We start from the raw sequence: 18,490 nt of genomic DNA on the forward strand, positions 1-18,490 counted from the left end.
TTGTCTTTTAATTTGTGTGTTTTGAAATAACTCATCATCCATCAAAACGGAGTTATGGCATCAGGTCCAATTATCATTGCAACTCTACATTTATCACCCTTTCATGTGACTGTTAGAGGCTGATCACTTCACTAATGGCCCAATGGCTTATTAGTCATGTTGAAACCTGAGTGTCAATGATAAAGAAATGTCATTCGTTATCACATAGGTGACCAGCTTCCGTCAACGGGAGGAAGGTCCTATTTTTATCTGCTGCCACCCAGCGTGTGGAAGAAGATAGTCCTAAAATACTGCTCGACAAAAGAACATTAAAAACTTGTCTTTGTGACGACATTCCGAAATTGGAAACGCGGCAGAATGCCTTTGAAGTCTGGGAGTGAGCACACACGTTACTGTTTACCTTCAATTTTAAACACACGGGCTTTAAAAGAGGTACAGATCTTACTTACCATCTGATCTTATTAAACACATTTTTTTAAGTTTATCCTTCCCTTTTGAGAGAGACAGAGACAGCGTGAGCCAGGGAGGGGCAGAGTAAGAGGGAGACAGAATCCCAAGCAGGCCCCGTGCTGCCATCGCAGAGCCCGACGTAGGGCTTCAATTCCCGCAGCCACAGGATCATGACCTGAGCTGGAACCAGGAGTAGGCGCTTAACGACTGAGCCCCCGGGAGCCCCTGATCGTCTCTTAGCACGTGTGCCCCTCTATCCCTTTACCAAATGCATCTGTCTAGATAGATCAGTTTATAGATATGCTGCTTATATTAAAAACAGTTAAAAGGCTGGAAGTAAAACACCTGTACACCGTAGAACCCAACTTTTATATTTATACATATATAGTCTTTACTCCATGCAGGATTTTTGTACACTTTATCTACTGCCAGTCTAAGCATTCAATACATCTTTGTTGAAACAACACACACGCACACACACACATACACACACAATGTTCATAAAATCAAATATAATATATTAACCCTTTAACTACGAGTATTTTGTGGGCGATTTAACTTTTTAATTATGTTTTTCTCAAGTTACTTAATTTTCCACACAAAGCCCATCTGATCATTCTTTTCAGAAGACAATAAGTACTCTCTTAATAGAACAAAACTTCAAAATGCCATTTTCTTTCCTTGTTTCTTTATATAGCCATGTTTTCTTTCAAACTGATGTCTGTGTCCATAGTACAATTGTGTAGAAGTGTTACAATTTGTCCTTTGAGTTGTTGGGTTTTTTATTGTTGGATTATTTGCTGCATTAATTTTGGATTAAAGTTGCCTCTTTCTTTGATTTTGACCCTGAACTTTTGTACCTATTCCTTCATGAGTTTCAAAGAAGTGAGGATGTTAAGAATTATTATCTCCGCAGTATACAGATGTTGGTTTATTTTTCAGAGAGCTTCTGAACATCAGTGATTTAAAGAATGCCTCCAGTAAGACATATACTAATAATATATTTAAAGGACTCTCCTTTAAAGTAATAGCAAAGTCCAGAATTTGAAAAAAGAAATCCAGCCTGTTAGTTAAAAATAGAATATACATACGAAACATTAAATAATGAAGATTAAGTGTTTGTACCACCCAAGAAACCCCCACACTTTCCTCTTCAAAACATGAGAAGATTCTGAAGCATACCAACAAGGTTTCTCTTTTCATCCTCCATTTTTTAAGAAAGTTCTTGAAGAGAAGGGCCCATGTTTGCTGACCCAAGCTGATGTGCCTTTTGCTCATTCTGACCTGTTCAGATTGAAATGAGAAAGTAAAGAAAGTAAATGTGAAGGTCTGCTATAGGAAGCATTGTGCATCCAAACCAAAAAACATTGTAACAGCTGTCTTCAATTGCAGGTGTGGAAAAGGGAGCCAGGAAGCTAAAAACATAGAAAGGGAAGTTGAAGTTAACTAAAATATCAATTAGTTTAATTCCCATGATAAATCTTTGAGGTGGATCCTATTATTCTCCCATATTAAAGAGGAGGGAAATGAGGCACACAGAGGCTGAGTAGCCAAACACAGCTAATGAGCTTTAATCTGGATAACCAACTTCTGGAGAGCTCACTTTCAACCAGGGTGCCATGCTGTTGTAGAAATTCATCTAGGGGGGTGCTTGGGTGGCTCAGTCGGTTAAGCATCTGACTCTGCCCAGGTCATGTTCTCATGGTCAGAGAGTTTGAGCCCTGTGTTGGGCTCTCTGCTCATGACTCAGAGCCTGGAGCCTGCTTCAGATTCTGTGTCTCCCTCTCTCTTTGCCACTTCCCACCCCAAAATAAATAAACATAAAATATTAAAAAAAAAAAAGAAATTCGTCTAGGAATTGTGTGGATCAATTCTCCGTTTAGTGCAAGATCGGAGATTTTACCAGCATTCAGACAGGCTGTGAGGAGCTCCAAGAGGGATCAACTCAGACTACTTATCCTCGGGCTTTGCTCCGTGCAGTCATTATCAGGAACCCCCAAACACTGGAACATACGGAAGGATTGATTACTGTCAAGAGTCAGAGAAAATATATGATTTTTTTAAAAAGACAACTTTATTACAAGAAACAGAAGACAAGTTTTTAAATCTTCCATGTAATGAACTATATTTAAATTCAAGGAAAAAGGTAAGAAGAAATGAAAAGCCAATAACTTACTTAAAATTCCCACTGAAGTTAGTAAAGAATATAAAATCTTTTACGATACACAGAAAAATTTTGTAATCCTCCCAAATTTTCAAAGAAAATTAAAACATACTTCAAAACAACGAGAGAGATAAAACTACATGAAATAGAAAGGGGGGGGAAGGATCCAAAGTAAAGTATTTGGTAAAGAGATACCCAAAAAGAAGAAAATACAGGTGCAAGAAAAATATATTGAAGAAAACAACATTGTAAAAAGTTCAATGGAAATTAATTTTTCAAGGTAGTGGAAAGATGTATATTTCCTAAAAAGGTTCTCCAAGTACCAGATACAATGACAGAAAATATTTTTTAAAATGATATTTTTAAAATTAAAGGGTAGAGGGTAAAGTTAGGATCAAGTTGACAGTGTGGAGGCGGTAGTTCAGGAAGGAATGAGTAAACAATGTAACAAACATTGAATAAACAATGGAACAAAAGTCAGCCTGACATCTTCAAAATGGAAGTGAAACAGTGATTTGCCCACTTTCCTTTGAAAAATCTACCAAAAGGGACAAAAATAAAGAACACTGATGAAATATTTATTTGCAATAAAACTAGAATGACTTGACCCCAAACCACAGATACTTCCCCACCAAATTACTAAATTTTGCCTCAAATTAAGAAATACACGCAAAGGAGTTTTTTTTTAAACTCTCCTGACCAAAATGTGCTTATGAATAAAAAATTAATCGACAAAGTTAACTGAATCTAAATTATTAATAAATCCCTGAATGCACACAATATTCTTTCCCTTGAAATGACCTGCAGAGCTAAAGGCTATGGCAGAGGATTGCGGCTGGCTTTACCTCGTGGAATGTCAAGGAAGATGATGAGAATCTGCATGAATACCGTATTGTTTTCTTCAAGTTCACAGCTGGGATATAGGAGAATGTGGAACATCTTTACACCAATGGTGAAAACAACAATAACCCAAACAAAATGAAAGCCATATTTCCCATGGCATGAACGAAAAACAATAGCTGCAAGGAGACCTTGATGAACTGAATTATCAAGAAAAACAAGCCCATGATGGGTGCAAAGAGAGCCAACCTTGCAGCTTCCATATTGTGGGCAAGCACCTCATGTGGGTGTGAGCAGAAAGACTAGGTGTGTCCACTGCAGAGGGGATTTACAGAGATGAGGAGGAAAAAAAAATCAAAATTTAGATGATGTATGGGTAGGATGCAAATAGAAGAATCTAAAAGAGTCTAAAATGCAAAGAACAGAATAAAAATAGCCTAAACAATTTTTCTTCACCCTACAGCCATATTGGATTTTCTCAAAACAAAACAAACAAAAGTGAAAGAGGTAAAAAAAAAAAAAAAGAGTCCTGAAAAATAGAGAGAACCCGTGAGTTCTATGCCTTCTCGTGCTGTTTAGATTTCTGAGACTTTGCTAGAATTGAACCCGGTGCTGTGAAGGTGCTCTTTGTTGGAAAGGTATGGGCAGAAAATATAGTTACTGTGGTAAGGTCAGTTTGGTAAAGAGGTGTGTATGGTGTCATTACAGACAATTTTGATTCTTGTGAGGTAGCAGGACCCATTTTATTGCCACTAGAAAAGAAGCACCTAAAATAATTTTCATATTCATGATGTTCTCTTATTTCCCCAAGCATGGAAGCGGATAGGCGGGAGGTGGAAATAGGGATGAGGGGTGAGCAGACAATGGACACATGAATCAGATAAATTTGTAGTTGGAATTCCTTGAGCTGGAACCTCATTCTAATAGTATAATATCAGAGGCAAGATAGGCCTATTTGTAGACACCCATATAGGCATTCTGCTGTTGTCAGTGGAACAATCATCCATTGGCTCCTATTTATGGGCTCAACCTTGGTCTTGGAGGTAATCCACACAAGGGCTTAGACTCACAGGGAGAGAGCACTAGCCTTCAGGCTTACACAACAGGTCTACCAGTCAGCCAGACTGTTGGTTTCCAATATGTAGGTCAAGTCATCAGCAACTTTATAAAATTGTTTACAGAGGACATTATATATATATATATATGTGTGTATATATATATATACACACATATATATATATATATACACACACACACATATATATATACACACATATATATATATATAACCTATATAACAACAATTCAAGACATATCTGTCCAACAACCATTAAATGATCTCCATCAAACCTAGTGAAGGCAGCAGATTTGAGATATAACACTCAGTCTGGTAATGGTAGTGTGATGCAATTATTTATATGGTCATCTTAGGGCAACCCAAGAATTACTAGTATATCTCCCAGAATGAGTTACATAATTGAATTGCAAGAGGTCTATCTCATTATTTTCCCATCAGGAAGAATAACAAAATTCCTCTGAGACTTGTAAAGCATGAATGTCAATGAATTATCTTAGTTGATAAAGAAACCATGAAGCATAATCATACTTAATAAAACCCCACATTCTAGGAGCAGGAATTGGTCCAGGAAATGGTCCAAGGGTAGTGGCTTGAGCTTTGGCACAAAGTTTAGATAGAGCACAAGGTCAATTGGCCAATAAATACCTGGGTTTTTGGGTAGTTGTGTTCGCCTTTGGCTCCCTATTGAAAAGGGATGGAAACCATAGAGATGTATTGTCTCTTCCATCACACAACTAATGAGGTTGTTTCTGGCTACTAGATTCATGGCCTAATGCTGATCTTATCCATGGGATGAGACCAAAGTCATGACTATGGTGGTCCCTACTGGTATTCAGGAGATACTCAAATGGGAAGATCACCTACTCAAGACAGCTTTGGGAGGCATTCCCAGAGATAAAACCTAATCATTGTGTATTGCAGAGAATATTGTGAATCTGCTCTTTCGATCTGAAAGGCACAGAATAATTGAAGAGGAACATGGTCGGCAGAATAATGGTCCCATTCTAATCCTGGAACTCATGAATATATGACATTACACAGTGAAAGAGAATTAAGGCAATGGACAGGAGTGAGGTTGCTAATCAACTGACTCAAAATCAGAGAGATAATCTTGGATTATCCAGGTGGACCCAAGTAATCACAAAGGTCCTAAAAAGTAGAAAAGGCAGTCAGATGAGGTGATGTTAAAAGGACTCAACTCATTGCTGGCTTTGAAGATGGAGGAAGGCAGGCATGAGCTGAGGAATACAGGCACCCCTGGAAGCGGTAGGAGGCAAGAAAACAGAATACTCCCCCTAGAAAAGAAGGCCTCCCTGCCAACAGCTTGCATTTCATCCAGTGAGACTCACAACACACGTCTCGCCTCTCAGACTGTAAGATGATAAATCTGTTTTGTTTTCCACCACAAAGTTCATGGTCATCCATTACAGCAGCAACAGAAAATTTATACAAGGAGCACACAAGGAGCCTGAGAGTGTGAAAACCGAGAACAAGACGAAGGCGAGGGCTTTATAACACAAAGAGTTGTTTGTGGAACAAACGAGGGCATGAATTTATGTTCGAAAACTGTCCAAAAATGAACAAAGGGATTCAGAAGCTATGAGGATGAGCTCCTGACCATAGTGCATCAGAGCAGGCTGTGATGGCCTGGAGACCCCGAGTGAAATAACACTACGATGTCACCAATGAAGAAATCAGTACCCCGGCAAGTCTCCAAGAGGGTTAAATACATCACCCATGGGCCTACTCTTCCTTCTTTCTTTAGTAAGGCATGTGCTAGAAAATATTAACGAATACAGAAAAATTAACATGATCTAAGGGTCATGATTGTGAGTATTTACTTCTATTAAGACTGATTTTTTTCCCATGACACATCCTGATGTAAATATCAAGGGGAAATATTACTATTCACCACAGTAATACAAAACATCTAACTAGCTTACGTTGCTCTGAAGAGGAAGTTGTGTGATCTAGAAAGAAAGTGGCTGTAAAAAGCCAGTCTCTTCCTGCCAGAAAGAATCCCTCATATTCAGAAAATATGCACGTTGTACAAGTTAAATCAAGACTCCTATAAATGTAGTATGGTAAACAAGGTCAATGAAAATGGTGCCCTAAGTTTTCTTGAATATCTTCTCCAGCTAGCTAAAACAATTAAAAATTCAGACAATTGTGTGTCCCCCCTCCACCCCCCAGCCCATGCTTATTAATCCTCTGGCAGTGAAACTGAAAACAAACAAAAAAAGAGTAATTCTAATAACTTGGGAAACAGCCCTTCCTTGCAAAGAGGCAACAGAAAGTAACTTTCCTTTCAATTCATCCAATACCTTTTAGATAATATATGCTATTTGTCCACATGTACTTTAGTCAGGGGTAAAAATGAAAAAAAAAACCCACTTAGTTCTCCAACGCGTTATTTAAACACACAATAGAAAATACTGACATGATTTGGAAAAATCAACACAACAAACAATTTACTGCCTTGAATAGCTTTCATCCAAATGTTTGGCATTCCCTCTTTGAAGTCATAAGTTATAGTTTTATATGCAAGAGAATCACAAGTTTAGAGATTAACTTACTCTCAGGAAAGCTGGAGCAAGAATCTAGAAACGGTTCATCCACAGGTCTCTGCATGTCCTGGAGAAGAATTCACATTCCTTTTGGGTCACTACTACATCATGCTTTTAATTTCATGTTTATTGTGAATAGTTCTGTTTTAGAATGATTTCCGAAAAGGATTATGGTCTTAATTCAGCCTGCCTGCCAAAAGCTCTCTGCTCACATCACATGGTGACTTCTGTACAGTTTTCCATTTCTTTGTCTCCCGGCCAGCATCTCAGCAGGGAGTTTGTAGCTGCAGATGGCTGGCTGGACATATCAAAACATTAGGAACTATCAAACCAAAGTGAATCTAGTCTTTCTCAATTAGCGTTTTCATACAAAGCCCTAATGGGAGAGCTGCCCCACACCCCAGCACAGTCTTTTTAAAGAAACATAAGTAAAGAGACAGTTCAGAGAAAAGCAGAGCAGAGAGAGGCTGAAAAAGAAAAGATTTTTAAAAGATGATAGCTATAAACATACAATCAGGTCAGGAAGTAACTCAAAACCTTCCACTGAAATTTAGTTCTTAAAAATGAGATACAGAAATATGACAATGAAGCGATGTAATTTTTCAGGGGAAAACAACGACCTCTGAATTTTTTATCTGCATCCCAGCTGCATGCAGGCCATCGACAGCATCTTTCTGGGAGTGCAGAATAGGAAAATCCTTTGAGCCACGTCATATAAAAACACCTGCCATTCCCATGACCTACCAGTTTGCTATTTCTACAAGTCCCAGCAGACAAACTCCTTTCTCTGTAACCACCCACTGGCTTTTAGTATGTCCTGTTTTCCATATTTTTCTTTCCTTCTAATGCTTATTTACTTTTGAGAGAGAGAGAGAGAGAGAGAGAGAGAGAGGGAATGAGAGAGAGAGAGAGAGAGAGAACAAGTTGGGGAGGGGCAGAGAGAGAAGGGGACAGAGGATCCAAAGATCTGAGCTGACAGTAGGGAGCCTGATGCAGGGCTCAAACTCACCAAACGTGAGATCATGACTTGAGCCGAAGTTGGACACTTAACTGACTGAGCCACCCAGACACCCTCCATAGTTTTCAAGAAACATTTTTGACAGGTAAGAGCTGCCATTCTATCTTTTTTGAGCATTTCATTTAGGTTGGAGACAAGGCAATTCCAAAACTCCTTGTAATGCAGAGTCTGTTTTTGGCTGAAGAAGAAAAGTGAAAACAAGGACACACTCTTTGTGCTTGCGGTCCATAAGTCCGTTTGGTGCTGTGATTGCTTTCTGGACACACAACTGAAGGAGAAATAGTGTACTGTGCACACAATTCTTAAATAGAATAGACTCATCCGTGCCCCATTGTCCACGATAATCACATGAAATCTTCCTCATCTACTTCCCATCCCTTAATGTTTATTCAATCATGTGTACTCTTGCTAATTGTGAGTCCAAAGATTGTTCATCAAGCAAAGTAGATGCAGATTGGACTCATTAGTACATGGAATGTATGAGGCTATGAGACTGTGGAAGTTGGATAAAAAAGCAAACTTGCTGAGTGTTTCTGCAAGCCTGTGGTCTTCTGTAGAAGATGCAAAATTATCACCTTTAATAACATCACCCGCATTTTGTAAACAGAATATAATTTAGGAAATGCATTTCTTTCTTTTTAAAGTTTATTTATTTATTTTGAGAGAGAGAGAGAGAAAGCACGTTCAAGCAGGGAAGGGGCAGAAAGGGAAAGAGAGAATCCCAAGCAGGCTCTGCACCATCAGCCCAGAGCTCAATACAGGGCTCAGACGCACCAACCATGAGATCATGACCTGAACAAACCAAGAGTTGAACATTTCTCTGACTGTGCCACCCAGGTACCCCTAGGGAATGTTTTTCAAGGAACTTTTTTCCTAGAAAAAAGTTGTTGGCTTCTGGACTCCAGTTTCTTTTCGTTTCCTTTCTTCCCTCCCTCCCTCCCCCCTCCCTCCTTCCTTCCTTCTGAACGCAACGTTGCATTGGTTTCCAGTGTACAACATAGTGATTCAGTAAGTCTATGTGTTATGCTGTGCTCATCACAACATAGCTGCCATCTGTCCATACAACGCTATTATAATACCATTGACTTTATTCCCTATGTTATGCCTTTCATCCCCGTGACTTATTCATTTCGTAACTGGGAGTCTATACCTCCCACTCCCCATGAGACACTATTCTTTTCCTTCAGAATATTGGTTCCTTCCTTCAGTGTAGCCACATTGTCATCTCTGTCCCTCTATAACAGAGGAATGGCACCCTCAATCTTCTTTTCAACATGCTCTTGATTCCTCATACATCTTTACTCTTCTAGAATCAGCTTGCCAATTAAAAAAAAATCATGCCCTTGGGATTTTGAAGATGGAATGGCACCGAATTTATGCAAAAGGTAATTACTAAGCAGCCACACATGGCGCTTACAATGTGCAGGGCACACTTAAATATTAACACACTTAATCCACATAATAGTCTTAATAGGTAGGCACTACTGTAATCACCCCTATTTAACAGATAAGAAAAATGAAGCCCAGAGAGTTTAAATAATGTACCCAAATGCACACACATGGTGAGTAGCAGATCCTGGGAAAAACTCGGGCCATCTCCAGTCTGTGGCTTAAATAACAAATGCTCTGATATCTCATTTGTATGTGTCTCTGTTCATTCAATGATTCTCACTTAGGTGCACACATTTTACAACTCGTCTTGCCTTTTGCTTCATATACTTTGCAACAGTATTCTCCAGGGCCAGAAACTTTATAGATTTCATGTGGTGTAAAGTATTCTTCTTGAAATTTTCCCTTGCTGATTATAGCATCATGGACTTGGGTATAGCCCTCAACACTGTGCAAAAGCAGGGAGAAAATCCGATTTGCAAAGAAAGAAGAGTGGAGCCACCCAGCATTGAGAGAGAGAGAGAGAGAGAGAGAGAGAGAGAGAGAGAGAGAGAGAGTGAGAGAGAGAGAGAGAAGCTGAAGACATCTGCCTGATTCCCAGGGACTTTGCTGTTCTGTTCTTCCTTGGACCCAGCTGCCTGGCTGTATTTGGGTTTTGGCAAATACTCTCCAAAAATTTCTCTCTGTCTCTATTTTTAAATATCAGAAACAAACTCTACTCAGTTATGTTTTGCACTCTCTCTCTTTCGCACTGAAACATCCTTGTATGATACGTTCCTGTCCTTGATTATGATTTACATTTGCATTTCTTAGATATAGTTTTACCTAATTCTATAATCAGTCTACAAAGGATGTCTCTGGAAGTAGTATAATTTTGTTTGTCTTTTCACTGCTCTGTGAATCTCTACTTCTGGTGAGAGAGGAAAGTTCTTGGGCTAACCAAGACATTTGTCCAGCCATCTCATTATACTGTCTCCAAATTAAGCTTTCCTGTGGTTTTCCTTTTTTCTCCATTTCTACATTAATCATGTTTGTTCTCTGTTCCCTTTTTTAGGTTCCACTTATCCTTTTCTCCTCTCAGGTAAAAAGCCCCAGGTAGGAACTTTCTAGTCTTTTATTCTACTATTGATCACCCTTAAATGCTGACAAACATACTTGAACTTGCCTTACTCTGGCAAGGGCAAAAATCAGCCTAAGTCTCTAAATACCTCCCCCCATGACCTGCTATTTCCGTGACTACATTGCACCCCATATGGATAAGTCTGCCAGCGTGTCTGACCTTGAAACCTAAGTTCTACTTACCTACCAGCTGGGCAATGCTGAGCAAGTGACTCACTCTGGAGGCTTAGTTTCCTTACCTGTAAGATGCAGAGGTCACACTCCTATGCAAGAGTCTTTTAAGATTTGAAACTTTAGAATTTGGGGGTAGAGTAGGGATTAGAGGAAACAACACATGTAAAGTATTTTGCACAGTATCAAGCATGGAGTGAACACTCAGTAAAATGCTAGCTATTATACTCTCCACAGCCTTGGCAAAATTGGAACTTATGAGTATTTTTTTTATTCAAGTCTAATTAACATACAGTGTTATAGTAGTTTCAGATGCACAACATGGTGATGTGATGATTCTATATATTACTCAGTGCTCATCAAGGGAAATGTACTCTTAATCCCTTAACTATTTCACACATCTTACCCTGGAAATTGTGATTATTTTTAAAAATTACTAATCTGATTGATAAAATAATAATACACCCTTAATGACTTACCATACGTTTCTTAGGTTACTTGTGATGTCAAGCATATTTTAATATAGTCTCTGGCCATTTGTAAATTGATTAATATATCCATTAATTTTTTTCTGCCTGTATTTCTGTTGCTCTGTCATTCTGGAGTTGTTTGTTTGTTTATGCTTTTGTTTTTTACTACGAGTGAAAATACCTTAAATCATTTATTTAAAAAATAATATGTTCTGAGGGGAAGTTCAGATGGCAGAGTAGTAAGGGGCCCTGGGCTTGTCTTGTCCCTCCAACTCAGCTGGATCAACAGGAAACCATTTTGAATACCTAGGAAATGGATCTGAGGATTAATGGAACAATCTATGTAATTTGAGGATGAGAATGTGGCAGATGCATGGCGTACAGAGGTGAACTGGAGGAGGGAGGAACCATGGTGCCACAAAGGGGGAGAGTCGTTTTTGCAGAGAGGAGAAATACAGAGAAGAGAGAGCAGCTCATCCTGTTTGCAAAAGAAAGCACTCCCCCTGAAAGCAGATGGAGAGAAAGAGTGAAATCACGCACCACGGCAGCCTAAGAAAGTTGTTTCCTGAAGCCATGCATGGGGGAAAAGGAGAGGGTCTCAATACCACCAGTTTCTTATAAACAGTGGAGCACAGCGTCTGGACTTTCAGAGGTCAGCACCTGGTGGTGCTCCAGTGAGGAAGCAAGGCAGAGACCCAGGAGTGGGGGAGCATGGTGTAATGACCCCCTGGGTCACAGGGGGAGAAGCAGTTCCCCTGCTTGGTATAGGTGATATGGCCTTTCTGTGAGCAAAAGACCCAGAAGGCACCAACCATTGAGTCATCATACCCACATAGAGACAAAGACTCCAGCTGAGGGCAGCAAACCCTGGCTCTGGCTTTGTGTTGTGATTTACCATAAACTTTGAGCATTTGCCATAAACTTTGTCACTGCATGGTGGCATGACCATTTCCTGAGAGAAGCTGACACAGTGTGTTGAGACCCTCCCCCAGAAGATCACTAAGGGTCTGAGCTGCAGGGGTTTCTAAAGCATGGGGTTTTGAAACACAGCCATGCTTGCGATAAAATTCTGGAGGGAGATGCTGCCTGGTAGGCAGACAGCTCAGACAGCCAGGGATAAGTGGGGGAGCTGATAGAAACAGGGGACATAGGAGGGGTAAATTCCTGCTCTGGAGAGTGGGGTGAAGTCATTTTCACCATTTGCCCACCAACACTGATCAACCCCGGTGAGCTAAACACCACCATCAAGTGGAGAATAGAGCCCTTACACCAAGCCTCACACCCCTGTGCCCTCCAGGCACATCTCCACCAGGGCAAGTCCACTTGAGAATCAGAGCAGCAGGCCCCTTCCCCAGAAGACCAGCAAATGCCTTCCATGCACTTAGCCTACTGGCCATAGAATGCTGCAAGGTTTCAGCTAGGAAAAATTAGGTCTAGCTTCATTTGGGGTTTTTTTGTTGTTGTTGTTCATTTGTTCATTTTTGTTGTTGCATTTGCTTTTATTGTTGTTTTTCTTTCCTTTTGTTTCTTAGACACAAAAAGAGCAAACTTTTTTAAATTAAAAAAATTTTTATCATTGTTTATTTTTTCCACTCTTTTTTCCTCTCTCTCTCTCTCTCTCTCTCTCTCTCTCTCTCTCTCTGTTATCAAGCTTCTGTTAACAAGCAGACCAAAACACACCCAGGATCTAACTTCCTTTATTTGATATTTAAAAATTTTTATTTCATTCTACTACTGTTATTATTTTAATTATTCTTGTTGTGGTTGTGGTTGAGGTTGTGGTTTTCATCCTCTAAAATGTAAACTGAAGGAATTCACCTCAAAAGAAAGAACAGGAAGAAATAATGGTTAGGGATTTAATTAATGCAGATATAAGTAAAATGTCTGAACTAAAATTTAAAACAATGATTATAAGGATACAAGCTGGGCTTTAAAAAAGCATAGAAGACACCAGAGAATCCCTTTCTGCAGAGATAAAAAAACTAAAATCTAGTCAGGCCAAAATTAAAAATGCTAGAAGCAAAATGCAAAACCAAATGGAGGCCATAAACACAAGGATGGATGAGGCAGAGGAGCAAATCAGCAAATAGAAGATAAAATTATGGAAATAATGAACCTGAAAAGAAGAGGGAAATAAAAGTCAGGGATCATGAAGGCAGACTTGGGGAACTCAGTGATTTATTAAAACATTATAACATTAATATCATAGGAGTCCCAGAAGATGAAGACAGAGAAAAAAAGGGCAGAAGGTTTATGTGAACAAATTATAACTGAAAAGTTCCCTGATCTGGGGAAGGACACAGATATCAAAATCCAAGACGCACAGAGGACTACCATAAATTAAACAAAAGCTGGTCATTGCCAACCCATATCAGTCAAATTCACAAAATACCAAACAAGGAAAGAATCCTGAAGGCAGCAAGGGAAAAAAAAGTCCTTAACCTACAAGGGAAGACAGATCAGGTTTGAAGCAAATCTGTCCACAGAAACTTGGCAGGCCAGAAAGGATGGAAGGATATATTCAATGTGCTGAAGGGGAAAAATAGGTAGCCAAGACTACTCTATGCAGCAAGGCTGTCATTCAAAGTAGAAGGAGAGATAGATTTTCCCAGAGAAACAAAAACTAAAGAGGTTTGTGACCACTAAATCCACCCTACAAGAAATTTTAAGGGAGGAGTATCTTTGAGTGGAGAAAACAAAACAAAACAAAACAAAACAAAACAAAACAAAACAAAGACCAAAAAGGACCAGAGAGCATCACCAGAAACACCATCTCTACAGGGAACACAATGGCAGTAAATTAATATCTATCAATAATTACTCTGAATGTAAACGGGCCAAATGCTCTAGTCAAAAGATATAGGGCATTAGAGAGGATATAAAAAATATTTATCTATATGCTGCCTACAAGAGACTCATTTTAGACATAAAGACACCTGCAGATTGAAAGTGAGGGGATGGAGAACCATCGATCATGGCAATGAACATCAAAAGAAAGCTGCGGTAGCCATATTTATATCAGACAAACTAGATTATTTTATTTATTTATTATATGTGAATTTAATCAAGTGTCTAGATTGTTTTATTTATTTATTTTTAATGTTTATTTATTTTTTGAGAGAGGAAAGAGTGTGAGCAGGGAAGGGGCAGAGAGAGGGAGACACAGAATCCAAAACAGGCTCCAGGCTTTCAGCTGTCAGCACTGAGCCCCTACATGAGGCTCAAACCCACAAACCATGGGATCATGACATGAGTTGAAATCAGATGCTCAGCAGACTGGGCTACCCAGGGTAGGTTCCTTGAAAAGATGGTATTTAGAAGGGAAAGTAAAACTGGAAATGCTGAAAATCCAGGAGAAATCAAGTAACAGATGGAGCATTGTTTTTCTTGGTGGGAGGTGGACAAGAAGGGCCTGGGTCAGAACCAGATGAAGAAAAGCCTTGAACAGAAGAAGGGAGTTTCTTTGTCACAAGAAAAAAGGAGGTGAAAGAGAAGGCTAAGCATATTTTCAAATATGACAGCATAAAGATGTCACCTCTGAGAGTTAAGATTTTTGTTTCCTGTGAAGTGGAAGGCAAATTCTAAGAGCAGACCAACAGATGTGCTTGGAAACTGAGGATGGTGTTGGGAGTTTTGACATCACTGTCAGAAGAATGGAAGAAGTTTTCTTTAGGCACATTAGCAACTCTCAAGTCATGCTGGGAGCCCTGCAGCGGTTGGTAGGACTCCTTAAAACAGAAGGAAAATCTGTGAAGCTTGCCTCTGAACTGATGGCCCCAAATAGCATATTTTCAAAAGCTGTTTACTGAGGATTAACATCAATGGTGGATCAATAAAGGTGTCAGTGGCTATTGAAACTGACAAGCCATGAAATTACCTAAAGACTTGAAGATGCTTAAAATGAGCAAGAAAGGAAAAACATAGTTACTGAGCAAGATTAGTTACTCAAACTCAGGACACAAGCATCAGTACCAGTAGCTCAGAAACAAAAATAGCAATACAAAAAGTGTTGCATTTTGTAACAGTTTTGCTATTTTGTTCTTTTTACAAAAGGTAATTTGCCTAATGTATAATTAAATATGACTTCATATTTTTACTTGTATTCACCAAGTTTGAATTTATAAAGTCATTGGGTCTACACAGGTTTCTTCCCTTTAAAATTTTTTAAAATTTGTTAATTTTTTTACTTTACATAAGCCTGTTGAGTCTGGGCTTTTTGAACATAATCACCAATTACAAGTACATCAAAAATAAGTACACTGAAGCTATAGATGGATTTATAGAAGCTGCACACAGTTCACTGAGTTTGGAAGAACTGAGCAATACTGCCATCGATTTCCTCCTTGACCTTGTTGACGGGGGCTGGGGGGTCATATCTCAGGGAAGTATGTGCAACAGGAGTTTGTTAGTAATGGTAGATGCCATTCTCAGTGCAGAATGCCTGAATGGAGCCTGGGGAATCTTGACTCCTTTCTTAAAGATTATAAAATCCAAGCTGCCATCCACAACATTTTTGGCTACTAACATTTCATATATATATGTATATATATGTATATATATATTTATACTTATAAATATATATACATTTAGACATTTGATTAAATCCACAAATTATTTACTCTTATATAAGAAGCACAGATTCTCAGCCTTTTTGTAAAAATAAGTGAGAACTTCAAACAAAAATCTATTCTGTTACCTAAAAATATTTACAATGTACAACTGTTACTCTTCTAAACCCACCCCTGGAGTGGGTTTCCTGGTTTGCTTAGTTTAATACTTTAAAAGCTGGAGGAAATATTGGACCAGTTACCTTTTAATTGATCTTTCCACTAAAATAGCACATGGTATTATTTTAAAAGACAATCACAAGATTTCTACCAATTGTCGAGTGATGCTGATGTGTTTGTTCCCTCAGCGAAGACTTAAAATGCATGAATAAAATATAACAAAAATAGAGATCAAATTCAAACAAAAATAAATATCCAAATGCCAGAAATAAATAGGAAAACAGAGCTAAAATAAGATTGCTATTTTATGCCGGTTAAATTTTAGGTGGTTAGGGAAAGGCTGATTGATAAGTCAGCTAAAATATAATTCATGTGTAAGAATAAAACAGTCATATCCTTAAACAAAATCTGAGATTGTGTTTATTTTCATTTTTTAATTTTTTAATGCTTATTTATTTTTGAAGGAGACAGGGTAGGCGGGGGAGGGGCAGAGAGAAAGGGAGACAGAATCCAAAGCAGGTGCCAGTCTTTGAGCTGTCAGCACAGAGCCTGAGGTGGGGCTTGAACTCGTGAACCACGAGATCATGACCTGAGCTGAAGTCAGATGCTTAACCGACTGAGCCGCCCAGGTGCCCCTGAGATTGCTCTTTTATAGACATCTCTGAAAGAACTAATAGACACCCCTCAAGAAGAAAAAGATGGAACACAGAAGGAGTGGGATGTTGGGAAGTAATAAATTATATTGATAAACTAAACAAATATGATTGTGCAAAGTAATGGTGACAAAGATTAATTTTTGCTTGGGGTGGAAGGGAGATATTAGTCACGATAGAGGTTCAAATATCACACAGCAATTACATGGAAGAAGAGAGAGGGATGATCAGAACTCAATTCCTTTAAGGGACGCCTGGGTGACTCAGTTGGTTAAGTTTCTGACTTCAACTTGGGTCATGATCTCACGGCCTGTTGAGTTCGAGCCCCATGTCTGGCTCTGTGCTGACAGCTCAGAGCCTGGAGCCTGCTTTGGATTCTGTGTCTCCCTCTCTCTCTGCTCCTCCCTTGCTTGTGTTCTGTCTCTCAAAAATAAATAAACATTAAAAAATTAAGAAAAAAGAAAAAAAAAACCACCTCAGTTCCCTTCAATCTTATCATTTAGGATGAAGCCAGGAATCCTGACTAACTTCAAGAACTCATTATCCAATATGGTAGCCACTAGCCTGAGGTGGGTATTTAAATTAAAATTTTAAGATTTAAACCATTAAGATTTAAAATTAAGTTTCCTTACCTCTGACAGGTAAAACACTTTGGAAGTATCTGGCTTCTAACAATAAAAAAAAATCCAAACAAACTGAAAAGCAGTAGAATTTCCTGGACCCGTCAGAGACTGGAGCTTCAGAGCAAACCACAGCCTTGATATCTGGAATTAAAGGAGAGACCTACCACTTTTTATAATTCAGATATATCGTATTTTTATTTGGGTCCCCACTCAAATATGACTTTCTTTCAAGGAGCTAGTAATATTCCTAGGTGTGGGATATGCATTCCCCCAAATCCAAAGAAAGCACCAAACACTGGGCCTCCTGTTTGGTCCTAAGGGTGGGGAGAAACAGTCACTTGTGGAACATTCTCTGTGGCTCCTGCCCAGGGTATTCCTAAGAATGTTATCACTAGGGCAGATCCTTGGACCTTTGTTGGATTTGTTAACCAGTCTTGGATGGGTCTGATTCAAATCAGTCCCAAGACTTCTCTTCAGTTTCCAATACTATCATATCACCAATATGGCATATTATTGCCCTGAAGATCTGTATCAGGTCTGAATCCCTTCTGACCAAATTATGACAGTGAGCTGCTGAGTTCCGATGACTCAGGATAGCACAGTAAATGTGAACTGGGATCCTTCCCCTGTGAAAACAAATTATGGTTGGCTCTTCTCCAAGACTGAGATAGAGAAGAAAGCATTTGAACAAAAATCACTGGGTCCCGGTTGTATTTTGTGGGTGGTTGAGGCCATGTCTGGAACTGCTGACGTAGTGGTCCCTGTTAGTCTCCATGAGATATAAAGACTTTCCCACAGGCCACAGAGGAATATTATAGAGAAAATCCATTGATACCAGAACTTCAGCTTCTAACACGTCATTAATTAAAGCGGTAATTTCTTTGTCTACCAGATATCCCGCATTGTTTTACATCAACCACCTGTGTGGGCTCGAGAAATTCTAGTGGTTTCCATTTAGTGTGTCCAATGAAGACTGGCCTGAGGGAGGACGGTGATGCCTTCCGTTTACAGCATCAGGTGGGGGAAGTGATTGCTAGTTGGACATAATATCCACCCTATAAATACATTCAAGTAAAGTGGAACCAGCCACTTTACATAAAGTGTGCTCAAAAATCCCAATTTTCGTATAAACTTTCACCTTAAGCCCATCAACCTTTTAATTTCTGTATCTTCCCGATCTAAATTAAGCTACCGTTAAGACACTACCAATAGATATCAAAG

At 39.1% G+C, this 18,490-nt stretch overlaps 1 protein-coding gene and 1 long non-coding RNA gene across 2 annotated transcripts in view; one reads left to right on the forward strand and one right to left on the reverse strand.

Annotated features, from left to right (window-relative positions):
- ABCA9 (ATP binding cassette subfamily A member 9) overlaps window positions 1–2,432 on the reverse strand; it is a 58,148-nt gene extending 55,716 nt beyond the window's left edge. The window contains 2 exon segments of the mRNA XM_029927912.1: window positions 1,633–1,734; window positions 2,354–2,432. Of these exon segments, the coding sequence (XP_029783772.1) occupies window positions 1,633–1,734; window positions 2,354–2,359 (108 nt within the window). The 5' untranslated portion in view covers window positions 2,360–2,432.
- On the forward strand, window positions 349–18,280 carry LOC115282084. The gene is made up of 3 exons (XR_003904506.1): window positions 349–432; window positions 10,561–10,601; window positions 18,162–18,280. It is a non-coding gene; the product is annotated as an uncharacterized LOC115282084 (long non-coding RNA).
- The last annotated feature ends 210 nt before the right edge of the window (window positions 18,281–18,490 follow it).

This window comes from Suricata suricatta, chromosome 17 (assembly GCF_006229205.1).
Source record: "Suricata suricatta isolate VVHF042 chromosome 17, meerkat_22Aug2017_6uvM2_HiC, whole genome shotgun sequence".
Classification (NCBI taxonomy): domain Eukaryota; kingdom Metazoa; phylum Chordata; class Mammalia; order Carnivora; family Herpestidae; genus Suricata; species Suricata suricatta.